Below are 24,886 nucleotides of genomic sequence, written 5' to 3'. Positions count from 1 at the left end.
ATAGAATCCTCTCCAAAACATACCATATGGTTCCTACCTTTTGTTTTATTTTATTTTATTGTTATTTATTTATTTATTTTATTTTATTTTATTTTTTTGAGATGCAGTCTTGCCCTGTCGCCCAGGCCGGAGTGCAATGACGTGATCTTGGCTCACTGCAACCTCTGCCTCCTGGGTTCACACAATTCTCCTGCCTCTGCCTCGGCCTCCTGAGTAGCTCGGATTAAAGGTGTCCACCACCACGCCCAGCTAATTTTTGTATTTTAGTAGAGACGGGGTTTCACCATGTTGGCCAGGCTGGTCTCGAACTCCTGAGCTCGTGATCTAACTGCCTCAGCCTCCCAAAGTGCTGGGATTACAGGCATGAGCCACCGTGCCCAGCCTGGTTCCTACCTTTTAAAAAGATACATAAGGAAAGCATACAAGGATGTTGGTATGAGAGGGTCAGGTTCCAGAACCAATCCTCGGATACCAAGGGATGACTTACAACGTTTATGCTCACATCTAATAGGTCCCCTGCTTGACCCCCAGCCTTATGTTACCTAAACATCTTGAAAGAATATAAACTAAGTCCTGGAACAAACGACATAAATGAATCAATTATTATACTGATTGAATAATACTTTCATTATTATCTCTTTAAATTATGTATACATGGTTATTTTATCTAAGATTAGCATATGTTTATGTATTTCTGTCCTAGAATAAAATAAAAACTGAGAAATTAGTTTCAACCACTCACCTGGCTTAGGAATATTTATGACTAAACAAGCTATAGTCCTCTCCACTGTATTCTGGCCTAGCTTGTTACTGTAAAAACTCTTGAAGGATTGTGGGCTCAGTGGCTCACGCCTGTAATCCCAGCACTTTGGGAGGCCAAGGCAGGCTGATCACCTGAGGTCAGGAGTTCAACACCAACCTGACCAACCCTGTCTCTACTAAAAGTACAAAATTAGCTGGGTGTGGTGGCACATGCCTGTAATCCCAGCTACTCAGGAGGCTGAGGCAGGAGAATTGTTTGAACCTAGGAGGCGGAGGTTGCGGTGAGCCGAGATCGCGCCATTGCCAAGAGCAAAATTCCATCTCAAAACATAACATAACATAACATAACATAGCATAACATAACATAACATAACATAACATAAAATTCTTGAAGGAAACAGACGCCCAAAAGGTACAGAAGCCTCTTATATTATATATGCACACACGAGAGTTATGTTATACCTTCATGAATGTGCTACCTCCATCAAGTACAGATCACTTTTCTCCACACAGAATGATGCTAACTACCACTCCCCATGTCCCTTGGACTCACACATACATATTAATTCCATACTCTTTGAATCTGAAAGGAGTCTGGGCTTTGGAACCAGACACAGGTAAAGTCAAATCCCACTTCTGTAACGCAAAAACTCATGGTCAAGTCCAGGCTCATTTACGTTCACGTATTCCTTCACCACAAGAGAATCTGTTTTTGTTTTGTGTGGCAACTTTCGCCAAAAAAAAAACCATCCCCAAAACTAGGAAGACTGGAAACCAAGTGTTAAGGCACCTAAGATTCTCCTCTTTTTCAAAGTCTTTCCCTAGGATACAGGAGGGATATCTGCAACAAAGGCAGCAGGAGGCACTTACATGGATGTTTGGTTTATAATTATTTGGCAAATTTTTCATTTAGGTTTTAGGTATTTTTCTCCATGTATATTATACGTTACAAAAAATACTAATAAAATCAAATACAAAATAGCCTCCCTACCCATTGTTAACTTCAGTGAAACTTATTTTCTATCAACTGTTTTCTTACGCTTTTCTTGATGTACTCAATAGGATATAGGATAATTTCTTATTCTTTGTGTAATGTAACACAATTTACTCCAGCTTAAGTTAGTTAAGGACTTTTTTAAAAAAAAGAACTAAGGAGAGTACATTTGTTTCTAATGAGGCTTCCTAAAGAACAGAGAAAATATTACAATATCTTTAAACAATTTGAGATAAAATCATACAGCAAATCACCCTTTCTCAGTAGGTAAAGTAAGTGAAAGTAGATATCTTTTTTAAACTAAAATGACCAAAAGGAACTCTATAATCTGACAACATAACAACTTGTGATATTCTACATCAAAAAAAAAAAAAAAAGAAAGAAACAACTCCAAACAAAAAGGCACTACTACCGGACAAAAAAATAAACGAAAAAGGAGTATATCAGTCAAGTAATTAGAACAGAGCTACATGCCCATATCAAACAAAATCTGCTACATACCTTGATCAATACAGTTTTCAGCAAGAGTAAAAAGCAGAGGTGAGCGTTCCTCAAGCAAATGCTGATGAATATTCACACATCTCAAAGTCCACCATGGCAAGCTCTAGGAAAAAAAACACCACGTAAGCTGAAATGAAAGGATACTTTAGAAAACTTTTTACATTAACTGAGATTTTTAGAATTTTTTTACATTCATAAAATTAAATTTATTCCTCAATAAGATTACCCATCCACTGCTCTCTTTAGTAATACCAAAACCTACATCTATGTCTTCCACAAGAATAACACCTCACCTCCATTCTCTCAAAGCCTTTATTTTTTTTTTTTTTTTTTTAGCCACTTGGACTTCCTGATTCCATTTTGAACTTATCATCACCTCCTTTAAAATATAAGCTGTGGCTGGGCATGGTGGCTCACGCCTGTAATCCCAACATTTTGGGAGGCTGAGGTGGGTGGATCACAAGATCAGGAGTTCAAGACCAACCTGGCCAACATGGTGAAACCCCCATCTCTACAAAAATACAAAAATTAGCTGGGCGTGATGGCAGGAACCTGTAGTCCCAGCTACTCAGGAGGCTGAGATAGGAGAATCGCTTGAACCCCGGAGGCAGAGGTTGCAGTAAGCCAAGATCGTGCCACTGCACTCCAGCCTGGGTGACAGAGCGAGACTCCTCAAAAAAAAAAAAAAATATATATATATATATGTACACACACACACACATACACACACACACACACATATACACATATATACATATGCGCACACACACACATATACATACATATGTGTGTGTGTATATATACATATATATATGTTGTATTTGCCAGGTACAGTGGCTCCCGCCTTTGGGAGGCTGAGGCAGGTGGATCACCCAAGGTCAGGAGTTTGAGACCAGCCTGGCCAACATGGTGAAACCCTGTCTCTACTAAAAATACAAAAATTAACCAGGCATGGTGATGTGCGCCTGTAGTCCCAGCTACTCAGGAGGCTGAGGCAGGAGAATTGCTTGAACCTGGGAGGCAGAGGTTGCAGTGAGCTGGGGATGCGCCACTGCACTCTAGCCTGGGCGACATGGCGCGACCCTATCTCAAAAAAAAAAAAAAAGGCTGCATTCATCCTGCTCTGTGGCACTCTATTACCACTTTAATCCAAGTACCAACTCCTTCAGAGGGCTCCCGCAAGAACCCCCATGGGGGTGATTTTTCCATCACCTGAACTTCCAGCACATTATCTGTAATTCCCTTGCAAACACATCCCACTGCATTTTATGTATGTAATCCCAGGTTCCAATACTGTCTACTATCCAACAAGATAAGAAATCACATCTTATTCATCTCTATATCCTCCTCAAAGCAATATATTTTACACAATCTACACAGTAAGAAATACCCCAGATTCAGATGTTCCCCTAAACTGAGAAGACTGCTTCCACACCCGTATGAAACCTCTTCCTTACAGTCTTCTCCTGCTAGTGTGGCACATACTGATCTTTCACTTCTTTGAACTTCTACGATGTTCCTAGAAGTTGGCACCATATTGGACAGCACTTGTTTTTCAAATTTATAACTCTACCTGAGCCATACATTTCTGAGGGCAGAAACCGTTTTTGTTTTTGTTTTTTTTTCCTTTTTGAGGCAAGGTCTCACTCTGTTGCCCAGGCTGGAGTGCAGTGGCGTGACCACACCTCACTGCGGCCTGGACCTCCCCAGGCTAAGGTGATCCTCCCACTTCAGCTTCCTGCATTGCTGGGACTACTGGCCATGTCACCAGAAATTACGCCCAGCTAATTTTTTTATTTTTTGGTAGAGATAGGGTTTTGTCATGTTGCCCAGGTAGTCTCCAACCCCTGGGCTCAAGTGATCTACCTGCCTTGGCCTCCCAAAGTGCTGGGATTACAGGCATGAGGAAGTGCACCCAGTCAGAAACTGGATTTTATACACTGTCTTAAATAATGTACAAGCTGAGCATATAGCAGCTTTTTCTTTTATTCGCTCATGCTTTTTCTTACTTGATCAACATATATTTAAAAAAAAAAAAGAATAAAAACAAGAAACAGCAAGCCAATATAAAAGTATAGCCAGCTATGGTACCTCATACCTATAATCCCAGCTACTCAGGAGGCTGAAATGAGAAGATCCCTCGAGGCTAGGAGTTTATCAGCTGGGCAACATTGTGAGACCTAGTCTCTTTAAAAAAAAAAAAAAAAAAGGGCCAGGCACAGTGGCTCACGCCTGTAGTCCCAGCACTTTGGGAGGCCGAGGTGGGTGGATCACCTGAGGTCAGGAGTTTGAGAGTAGCCTGGCTAACATGGTGAAACCCCATTTCCACTAAAAATACAAAAAATTAGCCAGGCGTGGTGGCACACACCTGTAATCCCAGCTACTTGGGAGGCTAAGGCAGGACAATAACTTGAACCTGGGAGGCGGAGGTTGCAGTGAGCCAGGATCACACCACTACTCCAGCTTGGGCAACAAGAGTGAAACTCTGTCTCAAAAAAACAAACAAACAAACAAACAGTATATACAGTGAAGACTGAAAATCTCTCTTCCACAGTCCCTCCTCCTGCAGAATCCTCTTCTTGCAGAAAAATCTGTGACCAAGGTTTATATTCCTCTAGAGCTTCCTCTGTATATGTGCATGTGTGTATATGTACATGTGTACAAGCAATGATAGGTACTTTTGATAAGCTCATTATAAATTATTTGTAACTATATTACTTTACATTATATCACATGAAAGTCTAAGAATTAGTTTTCCTTTTAGTTACCTACAAATATGAGATGACAATTACCAAAAGGCTTTTTCTTTTGATATGGGGTCTCACTACACTGTCCAGGTTGGAATGCAGTGGCTATTTACAGGTGCCATCATAGCACACTGCAGCTTTGACCTCCTGGACTCAAGTCATCCTCCTGCCTCAGACTTCCAAGTACCTGGGACGACAGGTATATGTCACAGCATCTGGCTCAAAAGGACGTTTTTGCTTGAACTTAATTTCTTCATTTGACTAAGAGGTTCCCTTCTAAACTGCTACACACCATAGGCTGGTTCGCTTCTGAAGTGTTATACACCACAACTACTACAACCGCGATGCAACCACAAATGAATTTTGACTCCATGACAAAATCTTTTCGAATTAATACTGTTTCCTCAGTCCATGTAAGGAAATGTAAAATTATCTAATAGCAAAGAAATTTCAGACAGTTTTTAACTGAATTCCCTGAGGTGTTGCCTCATTTTCATTCTTTTCCTATCACTATAGCATGAAGTCAGTTTACATTTCAATTATCTGTCCCTTATCTGCTGTCAGCAATAAGTGAGTCAGGTCTGGCAGCTTATTCTTTACTTTTCTAGACACAGGAATTTAGATACATCCAGTCAAAAAGATTTCACTTTTAAGAAAACACATAATACAAGGCCAGGCACAGTGGCTCACACTTGTATTCCCAGCACTTTGGGTAGCAGGAAGCTCACTTGAGGCCATAAATTCAAGACCAGCCTGCGCAACACAGTGAGAACCCATTTCTACAAAAAAAATTTTTAGATAGCTGAGCGTGGTGGTGCATATCTGTAATCCTAGCTACTCAGGAGTTTAAGGTTATAGTCAGCTGTGATCACACCACTATACTCCAGGTTGGGCAACAGAGAAGAGACTCTGTCTCTTACAAAAAAAAAAAAAAAATATATATATATATATATATATATATATAAAAAATATGCTGAACTCTTAAAAATCACATCTATAAATTAACTCTCAAACCAAAAATCTTTATATGGGGGAGGGAAGAATAAAACAAATATAGAAAGCATAGCCTATTTTTCTACTAGTAAGTGTATCAGACCTTTTTTCAGTTTGTCAAGAATTGCTTAATATAAAAATAGAGAGCCGGCACAGTAGCTCATGCCTGCAATCCCAGCACTTTGGGAAGCCAAGGTAGGAAGATCACTTGAAGCCACGAGTTTCAGACAAGCCCGGGCAATGCAGTGAGATCCCATCTCTACAAAAATAAAAATTGAAAAATTGAAAATTGAGGCCGGGCACGGCGGCTCACGCCTGTAATCCCAACACTAAGGGAGGCTGAGGCAAGTAGATCATCGAGGTCAGGAGTTCGAGACCAGCCTGACCACCATGGTGAAAATCCATCTCTACTAAAAATAGAAAAAAATTAGCTGGGTGTGGTGGTACATGCCTGTAGTCCCAGCTACTTGGGAGGCTGAGGCAGCAGAATCACTTGAATCTGGGAGGCAGAGGTTGCAGTGGGCTGAGATAATGCCACTGTACTCCAGCCTGGGAGACAGAGTAAGACTCTGTCTCAAAAAAATAAAAAAGAAAGAAAAAATTGATGCATTAATAAAAAAGCAAACTTGAAGTGTTGCTTTGGATAATTTCTAGATTTTATCTCCTGATTATAACACTTATTACAGAATGGTCTGATTGAGAAGTCACAATAGTCAAGAACCTCCCAGACAGCAGGGAGCAGTAGTATACTCACAAGGCACCAAATAAATATTTGCCAGTTTATCCCATTTTATAAATGGAAACTGATATTCAGAGAAATTAACTAGCATAAGGTCACACAGCTGTTAATTTCAAAACCAAGACTCATTTTACTCAACCACTTACATAATACTAATTCTAGTCTATATACTTCATAGATTAGGGTTTGTGGGAAAATTTGCTTCTATAATTTTGCAAAAATAATATCATCATAAATAATTTGATACAATTCTTAGGAGTCAGGTTACTCAAAAATTAATTTAAAAGGTTAAAATTAACTTGGATAAGTATGTAATGTTTCTTTACTATTTTATCTTATTTCATCAAATAAGCCAGTTTTAATAACACCCTTAAGAGAATGATATAAGCCAGGTGCCTGTAGTCCCAGCTGCTCAGGAGGCTGGAGCAGAAGGATCACTTGAGCCCACAAGTTGAAGGCCATCCTGGACAACATAGCAAGACAACATCTCAAAACAAAAAAAAAGCCGAAAGGAAGGAAGGAAGGGAGGGAGGGAGGGAGGGAAAAAGGGAGGGTGTGAAAAAAGAAAGATATAGTAAAGACCCACAGGAAAAATCTATAATAGAAAGAATAATGCTTCAATTGAATGATAAGAGAAGCCAGGCAGGATGGTGTGCTCCTGAAGTTCCAGCTACTCAGGAGGCTGAGGTGGGAGGATCACTTGGGGCCAGGAGTTCAAGATCAGCCTGGGCAACATAGTGAGACCCTGTCTCCCATCTCAAAAAAAGAAAAAAAAAGAAAAAGAAACGCAAATTTTCAGCACAAAATGATGTATACATAGTGATATACTACAGGAAAATGGGTTTTTAAGCAGAAGTCAAAAGTTGTTTATATCTGCCAAGCAATTAAAGTAACTTGCCTCTGCAACCCTACAAGAATGACATCTACAACCAGTAGAGCACATATTTATTAATTCTCCTAAGTTGTTGACAGTATATATATTATTTTTCAAATGATGCTTAACATATTTTTTTTTTTTTGGGAGACAGTCTCACTCTGTCACCTGGGCTGGAGAGCAGTGCGCGATCTTGGCTCACTGCAACCTCCGCCTTCCGCATTCAAGCAATATTCCTACCTCAGCCTCTTGAGTAGCTAGGATTACAGGCATGCACCACCATGCCTGGCTAATTTTTTTTTTTTTTTTTTTGAGACAGAGTTTCGCTGTGTCGCTCAGGCTGGAGTGCAGTGGAACCATCTCGGTTCACTGCAAACTCTGCCTCCCGAGTTCAAGAGATTCTCCTGCCTCAGCCTTCCAAGTAGCTGAGATTACAGGGACCCACCATTACACCTGGGTAATTTTTGTATTTTTAATAGAAATGAGGTTTCACTGTGTTGGCCAGTTCGGTCTCAAACTCCTGACCTCAGGTGATCTACCTGCCTCGGCCTCCCAAAGTGCTGGGATTATAGGAGTGAACCACCGTGCCCAGCGACGCCTGGCTAATTTTTGTATTTTCAGTAAAGACAGGGTGTCGCCATGTTGGCCAGACTGGTGTCAAACTCCTGACCTCAGGTGATCCGCCGGCCTCAGTCTCCCAAAGTGCTGGTATTACAGGTGAGAGCCACTGCACTCAGACAACGCTTAACATACTTGAAGAAAATTTTTGAGCAACTTAAAAACCTTCTCACTCAATCATTAGTGACATAAGTTCTCACTAGAAAGAAAATAATGCCATTTGGCAGCCTCATGGCTTGGTGATACCTAACTTAAAGTGGCCGGGCACAGTGGCTCACGCCTGCCTGTAACCCCAGTAATTTGGAAGGCCAAGGCAGGTGGATTACTTGAGATCAGGAGTTTGAGACCAGTTGGCCAACATAGTAAAACCCAGTTTCTACTAAAAGTACAAAAAAATTAGCAGGGCATGGTGGCACACACCTGTAATCCCTACTAGGGAGGCTGAGGCAGGAGAATCGCTTGAACCCAGGAGGCAGAGGTTGCAGTGAGCCGAGATCACGCCACTGCACTTCAGCCTGGGCAACAGAGCAAGACTCTGTCTCAAAAAATCAATCAATCAATCAATCAATCAATAGCACAAAGTAATCGCCAGTCTATAAGACCATTTAACTCAGATCAACTTACTTAGGGGAAAAATGTTTTACTCAAGCTACTATCACTAAGAGCTCAAAAGATGAAGCCTCATATATGCTAAGACATGTTGAAATCCATGTATTAAAAACCCTTCAATTAGCCAGGCATGGTGGTACACACCTGTAGTCCCAGCTACTTGGGAGGCTGAGGCGGGAAAATCACTTGAACCTGGGAGGCGTAGGTTGCAGTGAGCCAAGATAGCACCACTGTACTCCAGCCTGGGCGACAGAACAAGATGCTGTCTCAAAAACAAAAACCCTTCCAGGCTGGGAATGGTGGCTTATGCCTATAATCTCAGCACTTAGGGGAGATGGAGACAGGTCAGTCACTTGAGTCCACAAGTTCAAGACCAGCCTGGGCAACAGGTGAAACCCTGTCTCTACAAAAAAATACAAAAATTAGCTGGGTGTGGTGGCACATGCCTGTAGTCCAAGTTACTTGGGAGGCTGAGGTGGGAGGATGGCTTCAGCCCAGGAGGCAGAGGTTGCAGTAAGCTGAGTTCATGCCACTGCATTCCAGTCTGGGCAACAGAGACAGACCCTGCCTTAAAAAAACAAAAACAAACAAACAAAAAAACACCCTCTAGTACAATGGATTCTAAATCCCCTGGCTCTCATGAGAGTTGCAAATAGAGGCATCACTTCCCTTCTTACCTCTTCTTTTAAAACAAATCTAGGCCAGGTGTGGTGGCTCATGACTATGATCCCAGCACTTTGGGAGGCCAAGGCAGGCAGGTTACTTGAGGTTAGGAGTTTGAAACCAACATGGCCAACATGGTGAAACCATGTCTCTACTAAAAATACAAAAAATTAGCCAAACGTGGTGGTGGGCACCCGTAATCCCAGCTACTCAGGAGGCTGAGGTATGAGAATTGCTTGAACCTGTGAGGCAGAGGTTGCAGCGAGCCAAGATCACACTACTATACTACAGCCTGTGCGACAGAGTGAGACTCCATTTCAAAAAAAAAAAAATACAAACTTTAGTGTGTAATCTTAAATGCTTAGGAAAGTAAGCCCTTACATAACACAGACCAAGTCTACTTTCACCTATAGAAATACTGTGATTCTTGGGCAGGGCACGGTGGCTCACACCTGTAATCCCAGAACTTTGGGAGGCTGAGGTGGGCAGATCATCCGAGGTTGGGAGTTCGAGACCAGCCTGACCAATGTGGAGAAATCCCATCTCTACTAAAAACAAAAAAAATTAGCCAGGCATAGTGGCAGCCGCTTGTAGTCCCAGCTGCTTGGGAGGCTGAGGCAGGAGAATGGCATGAACCCAGGAGGTGGAGCTTGAAGTGAGCTGAGATCACGCCACTGCACTCCAGCCTAGGCGACAGAGTGAGACTCTGTCTCAGAAAAATAAATAAATAAAAATACAAAATTAGCCAGACATGGTGGTGCATGCCTGTAATCCCAGCTACTTGGGAAGCTGAGACAGGAGAATCACTTGAACCCAGGAGGCGGAGGTTGTGGTGAGCCAAGATCGCGCCATTGCACTCCAGCCTGGGCAACAAGGGTGAAACTCCATCTCAAAAAAAAAAAAAGAAAGAACTATTGTGTTTCTTAAAAATTGTCAGCCAAAATTGGGAGATTTCACATAAAATTTAGATGTACTATTTCTGACACTATGGGGTCTGCAGCACACCAGGCTGCAACAATCAGATGAAGCAGGGGTCAGCCAGGCACAGCCTGTGCACAAATCCAGTCCACTACTGGTTTCCGCAGAGCCCAAGAACTGAAAATCGTTTTTACATTTTTATATCACTGGGAAAATCAAGAATAGTATTTTGTTAATGTGAGAAGTATAGAAAATGTAAGTTTCAGTGTCCACAAATAAAGCTTTATTGGAAGACCGTCATGTCCATTTAATGAAACATTGTCTACAGCTGCTTTAACACTACAATGCAGCAGAGTTGAATAGCAGCAACACGGACTGCACACTGCATGGCTGACAACCTCCACTAAACCTCCAAAGACTGTCTTTTCTTTCTGCATATTAGCATTCTGTGTGTGTATTTGTCCTCACTAATTTATATGAAGAAACCATATAACTCCAACCCAAATAATGATATAACATAGAATGTGAGCCAGGAAACAGAAATTAAGACCCATTAAATTTTGGTCACTGCTCATTATCCTATATGAAATTCATAAAAGACTATGAGGTATGTCTTTTTTTTCGTTGTTTTTGTTTTTGGTTTTGGTTTTGGTTTTTTTGAGACAGAGTCTCACTCTGTTGCCCAGGCTGGAGAGCAATGCCAGCTCACTGCAACCTCTATCTCCCAGGTTCAAGCAATTCTCCTGCCTCAGCCTCACAAGTAGCTGGGATTACAGATGCCCACCACCACACTCAGCTAATTTTGTATTTTTAGTAGAGATGGAGTTTCACCATGTTAGCCAGGCTGGTCTCGAACTCCTGAACTCAGGTGACCCGCCCACCTCAGCCTCTCAAAGTGCTGGGATTACGCACATGAGCCATCGGGTCCAGCCCAAGGCATATTTTTAATCTTAAATCAATATTTAAGATTTCTGCAAATGAACATTTATATCTATACAGTACACACATAAATCCTATTAAGGAGGTGCAACATAATCTCATTCTAAACTAGATCAATCTCATGAGGGAAAAAAAGTTTTTGCTTATTTTCATCAGATTTTTAAATTACATACATAGAAGACTTAGAAAACAAAATAGACCAAGACATTGTCAGCAACATCTACAGTCTGGTGTTAAAAAGCACAAAAGTCACACGAGGGTATGAATCTCATGGATCCTTTCCTTACCTGAATAGCTGTCAGTTTATGTCTTACATTCACTAGGATAATGCGTGCTAATAACAGCAGTATGGGCTTCGAGGTCAGGCTGTAGATCGATTCACCATCTAGAGCGAGCAGGCTCAGAACAAATGCATCCAGTCCTTTAACCTGAAAAAAGGACTATAAACTAAGATGATACAATTTAACAAAAGATTAATCTTTATAGGTCTTATAATAATACAAAGATTTTCCAGTCAACTCAGCTTTGAAACAAAGGCATTAATATATTACACAGCAATTGGCACTGGACAGAATTAAAACACTGCAAATGCCCTTAGACATCTATAAACCCAGCCCGCCCTGATGGATGGCCACCCATCTGATCAAACTTGATTTTTTAGGTTTTTTTTTTTTGAGATGAGAGTCTCACTCTGTTGCCCAGGCTGGAGTGCAGTGGCACGATCTTGGCTCACTGCAACCTCCGTCTCCCAGGCTCAAGTGATCCTCCTGCCTGGGCGAACAGCTGGGACTCCAGGCATGCACCATCACATCTGGCTAAGTTTTTGTATTTTTAGTAGAGATGGAGTTTCACCACGTTGGCCAGGCTGGTCTCGAACTCCTGACCTTAAGTGATCCCCTGTGTCGGTCTCCCAAAGTGCTGGGATTACAGGCGAAAGCTACTGCACCTGGCATGTTCAAACTTTAGAGAAACAAGGAACTAAAAAAAATGATAGCATTGAAGAGATATCATCACTTCATAAATTTACTTACAACAAAATATTATCTCAATGAAAAGCATCCCTATGTTAAAGTATTTATACTAAATAGTGTATTTGTTATTTATATTAAACGTCGACATTTCACTTAAGCTTCAACACACAGAAAATGTTATTACGAAGTAAGTCTCTCCTCCATAATTTCTATCAAGCCAAACAATCAACAAGGTCTCATACATCAAATGCTGAATGGGCATATGACCACGCACCAGAGTGAGCAGAAGACAGCAAAATAAAAAGGATGCCTTTGAAAAATACACTCCTGTGTTGTACAGAGATTTTTTACAATGGACAAGGTTGTTAAAATTTGGATGGCAGAATTTTAACAGCTGCCATAAAATAGCAAGCAAGAATCCTCACCCATTAGGAACACGGGTTCCAATGTCAAAGGATAGTGTCCTTTCTCTGCTTCTCATTAGTTTGTGAGTACATGTAAATTTTTCCCACAATTTTTTTCCTGATGAAGCCTCAGTTTCATCAATTATAAAATGAAATACCTGGGCCCGGCACAGTGGCTCACACCTATAGTCCCAGCACTTTGGGAGGCCGACGTGGGAGGATCACGAGGTCAGGAGATCAAGACCATCCTGGCTAACATGGTGAAACCCCGTTGCTACTAAAAATACAAAAAATTAGCCAGGCGTGGTGGCGGGCACCTGTAGTCCCAGCTACCTGGGAGGCTGAGGCAGGAGAATGTTGTGAACCCGGGAGGCAGAGCTTGCAGTGAGCCGACATTGCGCCACTGCACTCCAGCCTGGGCAACAGAGCAAGACTCCATGTCAAAAAAAATTTTTTTAAATGAAATAACTGAACCTATACCTCAGAGGGTTCTTGTAAGGATTAAACTAAACAATCCAAGTAATGCCACTCCCTGGCTCAATACTGAGTATTTTGAATACTAAATATTTGAATACTGAATATTTTGAATATTGTTTAAAGTATTCAATAGAAGAAAGAGGGAGGGTCGGGCACAGCAGCTCACGCCTGTAATCTCAGCACTTCGGAAGGCCACGCGGGCGGATTACCTGAGATTAGGAGTTCGAGACCAGCCTGACCAACATGGTGAAACTCTGTCTCTACTAAAAATACAAAAATTAGCTGGCAAGAGGGCACATGCCTGTAATCCTAGCTACTCAGGAGGCTGAAGCAGGAGAATCGCTTGAACCTGGGAGGCAGAGGTTGCAGTGAGCCGTGATCGCACCACTGCACTCCAGCCTGGGTGACAGAGCAAGACTCTGTCTCAGAAAAAAATAAAAAACAATAAATAAAAAAGAAAGAAGGAAATAACTGTGAGTTCATCCTCTGTCCTATTTTCATCATCATTCAAGAGTGTAATAGAGGAATAAAGATTTAATATGAATTAACCTTCACAACAACAAAGCCTACTGTTATCTCTGCTAAGCATACAAGGAATTATAAAAAAAAAAAACCTTCAGTAATTAATGAAATAATATTAAGTTATTACAACTGCCTCAACTTTAGAGGTGAGGAAACAGATCCTTAAAAATTAAGTGAAGCCCATGTTTCCAATTCCCAAATCAATTCCCAAACCAGCCCACGCTGGTAGAAGTAACATTAGTTTGGAAACTGGAAACAGATCTCTCTCCCTCTTCCTGCCCCTCAAGAAGGCCTAGGGCTATGCTAAGCATTTGGAGAGCCTCAAGGACATGGCCAGAATGACTTTTAGCCTTCTGACGGACACTACACCATGGTGGCGTGGGTAACTGAAATGCAGACACAAAAAGAGAAGATCTTCATCATGAGTTCAGTCTTGGACATGATGAGGACCAGCCTGGCCAAGATGGCGAAACCCCATCTCTACTAAAAATACAAAAATTAGCCGGGCGTGGTGGCAACACACCTATAGTCCCAACTACTCAGGAGGCTGAGGCAGAAGAATCACTTGAACCCTGGAGGCAGAGGTTGCAGTGAGCCGAGATTGCGCCACTGCACTCCAACCTGGGCAACAGAGTGAGACTCCATCTCAAAAAAAAAAAAAAAAGAAAGAAAGACAATCCTTCTCCTAATCACTCTAAGATAAGAAATATGTCTACCTGTTCTACCACAAATTTCAGGTCATTATCTTCTAAGTGAATCCCTAAATATAAAGGACAAACAAGTAATTTAACAGAGCAACAAATAAAAATTATACAGGGAGATAGCACATAGTACACTACCTGGAGAGCATTACCTGTGACACTCAAGCTAGGCTGTGAGTACAAAGGAGATTTAGTATTTAAATTGTATACATTTCATATGCTCTTTTAAGTGTTGGTGGTAGTTCCAATAAAAAAGTTAAAATCAAAGACTTACTCAAAGTTTCCTACAACCCCAAATGATCTCCATCAAGTCAGATTTTTCACTGCTAAAAGCGGCAAGCTCAAAGAATCCTTTTCCCACAAACACTACGCTGTTCTCTCCTCTAAATTCCTGCTCATATGACTGCACCTAGAATGTATATTTTCCTCTCCTCTATCCATTTTCTAACCAACCTTCAGGTTCTAGCTCAAGGTCCACTTTCAACTAAAAGGTCTTCTTTGACAAAATCCAGCTTCCAGAAATCTCTTTGTTAATGGCAATATTTCTTATGGTCTGAACTTCTCATGAAACTCATTTTCATACTGTTTTATTTGCTACCTGAATTTACAGGTGCTTCTACACTAGTATAGAAGAGTACTGGATTTTGGAACCAGAAAATGTGGATTCCAATGTCCCAGCTATAAGATCTCTGACAAGATTATTTTGCCACTCTGAGCTTCAGTCTTTTCATCTATAGATTACCTCAAATCTGTAAGGACCAAATTGACACAAGAAATGTGAATTAAGGCCAGGCGCGGTGGCTCACACCTGTAATCCCAACACTTTGGGAGGCCGAGGTGGGTGGATCATCTGAGGTCAGGAGTTCGAGACCACCCTGGCCAACATGCTGGAACCCCATCTCTACTAAAAATACAAAAATTAGCCGGGAATGGTGGTGAGCACCTGTAGTCCCAGCTGCTTGGGAGGTTGAGGCAGTAGAATCATTTGAACCCAGGAGGCAGAGACTGCAGTGAGTCGAGATTGCACCACTGCACTCCAGCCTGGACGACAGAGTGAGACTCTATCTCAAAAAAAAAAAAAAAAAAGAAAAGAAATGCGAATTAAGCACCATTCAAACCACACATCAGTGCTCAGGAGATATTTATGGCTTTGGCTGTTTGGTGGATTTCTAATTTATACTATAGGGCCATAGAAGCCAGAAACTGATTCATACATAAGAGAGGGAATGAGATGTTTCATAAATACATTTCTAGATAACTGAAGCTTATCTCTTTAAGTGCTACAGTCATTTGGGGTTTGGGGTTTTTTACCCCCGTTTTGGATGAAAACCTCTGTAGAACATAAATTCTAAATTCCCTTCATAGACATAAGATACAAAACATCTTTTAACCTTTCAATTATAATTAGGATCAGCATTATGAATTAAAATTACTCTAATGAAGTATATAGAGTGACTCACTAACCCGATATGCAAAGAGTTAATTATTGCGGTTTTCACATTATGCTTTGTTTTTGCACTTCTTTTCCCACTGCCCCCTCATCAAATTATTAAGACATATCTCTAATAATTCTATTCCACATTTACTTGCTACACCTAATTCTTTTTTTCTTTTTTTGAAATGGAATCTTACTCTGTTGCCCAGGCTGGTGTGCAACGGCACAATCTTGGCTCACTGCAACCTCTGCCTCCCGAGTTCAAGCGATTCTCCTGCCTCAGCGTCCTCAGGCTGAGCCTCCTCAGCCGTGCGCCACCACACCTGGCTAATTTTTGTATTTTTAGTAGAGATGGGGTTTCACCATGTTGGTCAGGCTGGTCTCGAACTCTTGACCTTGTGATCCGCCTGCCTTGGCCTCCCAAAGTGCTGGGATTACAGGCGTGAGCCACTGTGCCTGGCCTACTTGCTACACCTAATTCTGAGAAACCAGGTAACACTAGGTCTGTTTTACTGCAGAAGCTCTGGATGCACTTTGGTGATTTTGAACATAGCTATCAATCACTCAGCTTTTTCCAGGTTGAGTGGTTGATAGCTATGTTCAAAATCACCAAAGTGGCCAGATAAATCAAAGTTCTTACTTTGATTTAAACCATACTTCTTTTGTAGATATCTCATACTAGCCAGACCCTCTACATAGGAGCTCAAAAATTCCTGAGGAACTCAAACTTCAAGCTCTAATGATGGCACACTGGCACAGATCAATAATATTATCTCACAATGGATAATAATCACCATGAAGCAATGCTGTGCCAGGCACTTTAATAAAGTATTTGTAATTTAAAGCCACCCCTGGGAGCAAACCACTCCTGGGAGCCATTCTTAAGTATAGTATCAAAACTTACCTGCAAGCTGGGAATGGTGGCTCACACCTGTAAACCCAGCACTTTGGGAGGCTGAGGCAGGCGGATCACTTGAGGTCAGGAGTTCAAGACCAGCCTGGCCAACATGGTGAAACGCCATCTCTACTAAAATTACAAAAATTAGCCGAGTGTGGTAACGCACGCCTGTAATCCCAGCTACTGGGGGGCTGAAGCAAAAGAATTGCTTGAACCCATGGGGCAGAGGTTGCAGTGAGCTGAGATCATGCCACTGCACTCCAGCCTGGGTGACAGAGCAAGACTCTGTCTCAAAAAATTAATTAATTAATTAATTAATTAAAAACTTACCTGAAATAAAATTAAACAGATTTCCAGATTTGCTGTTTTGCCATTAAAGATCTTTATGTACAGCGCTCACATCTATAATCCTAGCACTTTGGGAGGCTGAGGCAGGCAGACCACTTGAGCCCAGGAGTTTTAGACCACCCTGGGCTACATGGCAAAACTCCATCTCTACAAAAAAATTAGCTGGGCATGGTGGCATGCGACTGTAGTCTCTGCTACTTGGGAGGCTGAGGTGGGAAGATCACCTGAGCCTGAGTAGGTTGAGACCTGTAGGTACAGGTCTAGCCACAGTACAACGGCCTGGGTGACTGAGTGAGATACCATCTCAAAAAAAAAAAATCTTTATGTAACTGAGGTGATACAATCAACTAAACAACTGGTGCAGCTGTCTGTACTTTCATTAAAAACACAGCCAACACGGCTCCATAAAATGGAGTGTGTATGAAGAGGAGTTTGACAATGGAACTTCTGGAAATACGTGAAAATCTGATCAACGAACAAGCATTCTTAGTAGTTTTGTGCAAACCATAAAGTCATGTTTCTTTCCTACCTACTATTAGTTCCAGTTTATAAAGACCTGCTTATAAAAAATAAATAACACAATAATAATTACATACAACATTTTCAACAAGCATACCTCACTGAATTGCTGGAACAAAACAGATGACAAAAAATCCTGAGGGTGTAAGTCAACAGGAGGCCCCGTCCAGTTGCTCTGAACAAAAAGTTGCAAACTGCTCACACCAAGTAGAAATATCAACTGCTGTCTGCATATAAGAATGGTTAAAGAAATAAATATGAACTACTATCACTGTATAATCTCAAACACACTATTCCATTTCAGTTTTATTAAGAAAATAATATCTATCAACATTTATTGAGACTACCCTAGAGTATTACCAAAAAAAAAAAATTTCTAAAACTTAAAACAATTTAGGTTAGCTAGGCACAGTGGCTCACGCCTGTAATTCCAGTATTTTGGAAGGCTACGGTGGGAGGATTGTTTGAACCCAGGAGTTCAAAACAAGCCTGAGAAACATAGTGAGACCCCGTCTCTACAAAAAATTAAGAAGTTAGCCAGGTATGGTGGTACATCCCAGCTACTCAAGAGGTTGATGCATGAGGATTGCTTGCAGTCCAGGAGTTCAAGGCTGTGGTAAGCTTTGATTATAGCACCGTACTCCAGCCTGGATGACAAAGCAAGATCCTGTCTCTCTTAAAAAGAAAAAATTTTGAGGCCTGGCGCGGTGGCTCAAGTCTGTAATCCCAGCACTTTGGGAGGCCAAGGCGGGCTGATCATGAGGTCAGGAGATCGAGACCATCCTGGCGAACACGGTGAAACCCCGTCTCTACTAAAAATACAAAAACGGCCGGGCACGGTGGCCGCAAGCCTGTAATCCCAGCACTTTGGGAGGCCGAGAACGGGCGGATCCACGAGGTCAGAGATCGAGACCATCCTGGCTAACACGGTGAAACCCCGTCGCTACTAAAATACAAAAAAACTACCGGGCAGGTGGCGGCGCCTGTAGTCCCAGCTACTCGGGAGGCTGAAGCAGGAGAATGGCGTGAACCCGGGAGGCAGAGCTTGCAGTGGGCTGAGATCTGGCCACTGCACGCCAGCCTGGGCGGCAGAGCGAGACTCCGTCTCAAAAAAAAAAAAAGAAAAAAATTTTGGTCTACAATATCCAATATTATAGCCATGAGCCACACATGGTTTAAATTTACATTAGCTAACATTAATAAAATTTACAATTCAGTTCCTTAGTCACACTTTCCATATTTCAAGTGATCATAGTTTATAGTGTGGCTAGTGGCTACCATCTGGGCAATGAAGATAGAGAGCACTTCTATCTCCACAGAAAATTATCCTGAACAGTGTTGGTTTAGGTTCTGATCAGACGTCTGTAAGTTTTTCTTGCATTCCCTTTAACAGCTCTGACATTGCAAGATGTATAGAAAACTGACTTTATACAAAAGAAAAGTGATGATATAAAGTTGTTGCTAACCTTTTACCGATCCCATACCACCAAATGCTAGAACAACAACAGCAAACAAAACATAGACATTTTGGTGAAACCTCTATTTTTCAGTCTTGCCGTGATGTGAGACAGGGATAGGCAAACCTTTTCTAAAGGGACAGCTAGGAAACATTTTAGGCTTTGCATATCACGTTTGTTTTTTTCCAACCCTTTAAAAATGTAAAAACCATTCATTCTTAGCCACTTAGTTAGCCTGCCAGCCATAACGTGCCAAACCCTTAATTAGGACCTAAATAGGTACAGATTCAACTCTAGCAAATAACAGCCGGGGAATCCTGGAGTTTCATTCTGAAGAGAAAGTATTAGGAGCCACTTTTTCCCCCACAACCCCTAGGCCTTTCCTTAAAAGGAAGATTCTTTGAGAAAAAGAAAAAAAAAAAAAAAATCAAACATACAAGCCTATGGTAGCAAAAATACAAAACTCCGGATGCAATGCAAAGAATAAGCAGCATTAGAGAAAAAAGATAACAAGAGAGCTGGTTTGCAATCAGAAGTTTGGTAATTTGGAGAAAACAGCCTTAATAAACTGTCCTAATCAAAAAACAAAATCCATAAGGTGAACTGAGAATACACTTTAACTTTCAAATATCTGAAAATGAGTCAACTGAAATGGCTCTTTTTAGCTTCATGTGACAAGACAGAAATCTGATCTATCAGTGAAACGCATTTGGGTGAATGTGTTGTTTTAATGGGGACCACAAGGCTAGTTGCTATGAGAATGCACACGTATCACAAAGCAGTAAGAATCTGGCTGGGCAGAGTGACTCATGCCTATAATCCCCACACTTAGTGAGGCAGAGGTGAGAGGATGCTTAAGCCCGGGAGTTCGAGACCAGCTTGAGCAACATATCAAGACACCATCTCCACAAAAAGGAACTAAAGAAAAAAAAAAAGAATGACACTGAAGGAACCTAACTACTAGTAAACTAAGAAAATGAAATGGAGGCCGGGCGCGGTGGCTCACGCCTGTAATCCCAGCACTCTGGGAGGCTGAGGCGGGTGGATCACCTGAGGTCAGGAGTTCAAGACCAGCCTGGCCAACATGGTGAAACCCCATCTCTACTAAACATACAAAAAGAATTAGCCAGGTGTGACGCAGGCCTGTAATCCCAGCTACATGGGAACCTGAGGGAAGAGAATCACTTGAACTTGGGAGGCAGAGGTTGCAGTGAGCCGAGATCACACCTCTGCACTCCAGCCTGGGCAACAGAGTGATACTCCACCCAAAAAAAAAAGAAAAGAAAATGAATAATATTAATTTTCAAAATAAAATTAAAAGCCTGTAGTAGCATTCTTTTGCAAACTCCTTATGAATATGGGTTATGCTTTATTCATCTTCAGAACCTCCACATCTACTATAATAGTTTGTTTTAGGACTAAATGAAGCTATTTCCTAGAAATAATGGTAAAATAAAATTGCATGTATTTATAAGATAATTAAAGCATGACATGGTTGCCACAGATAGTAGACGAAAGACAGAGGTATCAAATTTATAACAGTGAAATATAAGCCACTGAAAAGCTTAGGTTTCCCTGCTGTACTTGACCCTATAAAATTACACAAACTTTAACGGAAGAAGGTAAACCAAGGGCTTCATAACAAAAACATTAGTTCACTGAGTTCTATAAAGATAATAATCTAAAACATAAATAGTTACAAATTAGCACCCAGCTATGCAGAAATAACAAGTTTGAAAGTATGTTTTTTGGTATTTTTTTTTGAGACAGAGTCTCGCTCTGTCGCCCAGGCTAGAGTGCAATGTCACGATTATCAGCTCACTGCAACCTCCGCCTCCCAGGTTTAAGCGATTCTTTGGCCTCAGCCTCCCTAGCAGCTGGGATCACAGGCGCACGCCACCATGCCCAACTAATTTTTGTATTTTTGTATAGACGGGGTTTCACCATGTTGGCCAGGCTGTTCTTAAACTCCTGACCTCATGTGATCTACCCACCTCGGCCTCCCAAAGTTCTGGGATTTCAGGCATGAGGCACCGCACCCAGCCTGAAAGTATGTTTTTAAGTTAAAAGGAAATAAGGTCTAAAGTTTTGCTGGTGGGTAAAGCCAACAAGACCTAAGCATTTGGGAGCTCATGGGAGTGGGTTAGCAGTTAACACCCAAATATGTGTCAGTCTCATATATGAAACCATTTTATCCTGCACCACTTTACTTTTTCATTCTGGACAAGAGTTTTTACACAGATTACTTGGTACATCATGAGTCTTGAGTAAATGTAAGGCAAGGTTTCTCAACTGCTAAAATCAGTGCCTTACCCTGTCAAGGTGCTATTAAATGTATTGTCTGTTCCTCTATAAAAATTTCAAATAAAATTCTACCTTTCCATTGTGTCCAAATCTGTTGAGTAATCCAGGAATGTTACTACCTGCTTCTCCAGGTAGCTATCAATCTTTTCCTCAGCGGTTGTTGCTGAATTAAAAATATTTTGAGTCAATGAATTTAAGAATATGGCTTCATAGTTCCCTTCCAGCAGCAATTGTAGGAAAGATCCACTCTCTGTAACATAAAAAATCAGTGCAGTAATCCGAAAAAATTTTGTTTCATACCGTAAAGGATAACATTATTAGGTAAATCTACCATTTCAGTGTGCAAAAACAATCTATAGACTTAAAATGCTTACTGTATGTCAATCACAAGGCACTCAGTAAATCCCCATCATTCTACAAACATTTTCTCTCCTAGAATTAGCAGCTCACTCATACTGACTATGAGCCCCAAAGTGGAAGTCAGCCCCAGAAATAATATTGCTCATTAATAGGTATTTACTCTTTTGCTGGGAAATTCACAAAGATTCCTACTGACAACAGAAAAGTTTCCTTAGTCAAGGTTCTAAGACTTTTCACAATCTGGCTCCTTCTACCTCCATTATTTTCTCTTCATGAAAAGTCACTCCAAGAATGCTGGTTTACTCATTATTTCCCTAATGTTCCATGCATATTCCTGACTCCACACTTTGCACTTGTGATTTTGCCTGTTGAACTCTTCTCCACTTATTAGTCTTTCCCTTTAATCTAAAATCAGCTCAAGTCTGACTTCTTCTAGGAAACTTTTCCAGACCACCAAACTTCAAACTTCCTGTCACTGAAAGCACCTGTGTCACACGAGTGCCCCCCCACACACATTAACACAAAGTACTTTACACACTACACTATTCGTTATTACTCTTCTGGGTCCAGCCTAAATCCCACAACCAGACATGCCAGTAAACGTGCATTTTAACTTTTATCTCTCTGGTAAATATTCATTGCTCACAAGAATTAATCCTTGCTGCTTAGGCCGTTGGGTGGTGGCTCATGGCTGTTATCCCAGCACTTTGGGAGGCCGAGGCAGGTGGATCACCTGAGGTTGGGAGTTCCAGACCAGCCTGACCAACAGGGTGAAAGCCGTCTCTACTAAAAATACAAACTTAGCCGGGCATGGTGGTGCATGCCTGTAGTCCTAGAGACTTGGGAGGCTGAGGCAGGAGAATCGCTTGAACCACGGAGGCAGAGGTTGCAGTGAGCCGAGATGGCGCCACTGCACTCTAGCCAGAGCAACAAGAAGGAGACTCCATCTCAGAGAAAAAAAAAAAAAAAAAAAAAAAAAAAAAAAAAAAAAACGTTGCTGCCTCCTTTTAGCTTCTCTGCTTACCAACGTGTGACCTTAAACAAATTACTTGGCCGGGCGTGGTGGCTCAAGCCTGTAATCCCAGCACTTTGGGAGGCCGAGACGGGCGGATCACGAGGTCAGGAGATCGAGACCGTCCTGGCTAACACGGTGAAACCCCATCTCTACTAAAAAATACAAAAAAATAGCGGGCGAGGTGGCGGGCGCCTGTAGTCCCAGCTACTCGGGAGTCTGAGGCAGGAGAATGGCGTAAACCCGGGAGGCGGAGCTTGCAGTGAGCTGAGATCTGGCCACTGCACTCCAGCCTGGGCGACAGAGCGAGACTCCGTCTCAAAAACAAAAAAACAAAAAAACAAAAAAACAAACAAAAAAAACAAATTACTTAACCAGACCCGGGCGCGGTGGCTCAGGCCTGTAATTCCTGCACTTTGGGAGGCTGAGGCGGGCTAATCATCTGAGGTCAGGAGTTCGAGACCAGCTAGGCCAATGTGGTGAAACCTCGACTCTACTAAAAATACAAAATTAGCCGGGCGTGGTGGCGCGCGCCGTAATCCCAGCTACTCTGGAGGCTGAGGCAGGAGAATCAGTTGAACCCGGGAGGCAGAGGTTGCAGCGAGCTGAGATCGCGCCACTGCACTCCAGCCAGGGCAAAAAAAAAAATAAAAACTCCGTCTCAAAAAATAAATAAATAATAATAAATAGATAATAAATAAATACATAAATAGATAAAAATAAAATAAAATTACTTAACCAAACTGTATTTACAGGTCTTCACCGCAAGTGGGATTAAAATGGTATCTGCCTAAAGTATCTATTATAAGCATTAAATGACTGAGTACATGTTAAGGGCTTAGAAAAATAACTGGCATTGCCATTGTTATTATTACTGAACCTGGGCGGTAAGAAGTTTTGGGCAGAGCGTGAGGTCCACGCCCATGATGTCAAAGACTCAACGACTCAAAGCCTCAAAGAATGAGCTAGATTTTGTTAGCAAAAAACGAAGGGAGGGATGAGAATCAGTCGCTGCCATCCCTTTTCCTCACAGCTCCCACGATAGCCTAAGACCCTGGTAGGTGCGCCTCTCACCTGAACCGACGAACCCCTCCTGTTTCCATTGCTGCCGCTCTGCCTCAGTGGGGAATCCCCTCAGAATTGCCAGCTCCGGGGTCCACATCACCCCAGACACAGCTGCAGCCAAAATAGGCTCCCACGAGGGCCACACTGGAGTCAACAAAAAAAAGTGAAAAGTGGAGAGTCCAAAGACGCTGAAATCTAGTGGCGACAGTTACAGTAAATACACCCGCGGCCCTAGAACTCCATGTGCGGATACCACCACAATGAGGCGGCCATAACAGCAGCGCGGGGCACCTTGGGAAAAACACGCACGCTCTCTGGTCCGGCTTCCGCCTAGGAGACGAACCCGAGCTTGGGTACGGAGCCTGTCGCGTGGGTATGCCCCACCCCGGGGCGGGCAATAGGAGGAGTTGAGGGCGCGGTCGCGCTCAGCCCCGCCCCCAATGGGACCGCTTCCAAGAACTGTGAACGTGGAAGTGAGTATGCCTCCCACCGAGGGCTGGGATTCAAATGCAACTCAAAACGGACGTCTTAGCCAAAGCAGTTTGATTGGAAGGGCTAGAGTTGTGATTCTGAAACCATTTTGGGTCTGAACGCTCTTGACAACCCGATGAAAACCAGTCCTTCGCGCAGAGTGCAGGTGGGCTCTTGCTCTCACGGTTAGAGTACCCTCTCAGGGAATCACAGACCCTCTGACGTGGAGTCGGTGAAGCCCAGGTTGGAACCCCGTCAGCAGAGCATGGGTCTTTGGGTGAATGAGCGTGTACGGAAAGGATCTGGTTTTGACACTGCCACTACATGAATCATGGCCGGATGGGAAATCTGCCCCTGCCGCTGTTGAAGGGAAATTTTTGGAACACTGTCTGAACGCTGCAGAAGAGTGATCCCAGGGGTGATCACAAAGAAATTGCAAGGGGACAAACCAGCCTCCCCTGCGTGCTTGCTTAGAGGACAGAGCTGGTACCTTATTTGTACTTCTTTCAATCTTCCTAGCAACATTCCTAAGAAACAGCTAGAGGGTGGGCGCGGTAGCTCACGCCTGTAATCTCAGCACTTTGG

The 24,886-nt window shown here is 42.2% G+C and overlaps 1 protein-coding gene across 1 annotated transcript in view; it reads right to left on the bottom strand.

The window, feature by feature from the left end:
* Window positions 1-24,202, bottom strand: part of TTC27 (tetratricopeptide repeat domain 27) — a 188,279-nt gene extending 164,077 nt beyond the window's left edge. The window contains exons 1-5 of the mRNA XM_010372404.2: window positions 23,840-24,202; window positions 21,466-21,643; window positions 17,730-17,859; window positions 11,645-11,785; window positions 2,258-2,360 (exon numbers count right to left, since the gene is read on the bottom strand). Coding sequence (XP_010370706.1) covers window positions 2,258-2,360; window positions 11,645-11,785; window positions 17,730-17,859; window positions 21,466-21,643; window positions 23,840-23,927 — 640 coding nt within the window. The 5' untranslated portion in view covers window positions 23,928-24,202. The remainder of the gene's footprint in view (window positions 1-2,257; window positions 2,361-11,644; window positions 11,786-17,729; window positions 17,860-21,465; window positions 21,644-23,839) is intronic.
* Window positions 24,203-24,886: the final 684 nt, after the last annotated feature.

The sequence above is a fragment of the Rhinopithecus roxellana genome, chromosome 17, assembly GCF_007565055.1.
Source record: "Rhinopithecus roxellana isolate Shanxi Qingling chromosome 17, ASM756505v1, whole genome shotgun sequence".
NCBI classification, from domain to species: domain Eukaryota; kingdom Metazoa; phylum Chordata; class Mammalia; order Primates; family Cercopithecidae; genus Rhinopithecus; species Rhinopithecus roxellana.
Note: the sequence above shows the minus strand (reverse complement) of the source record. Positions and strands in the feature narration are given on the sequence as shown.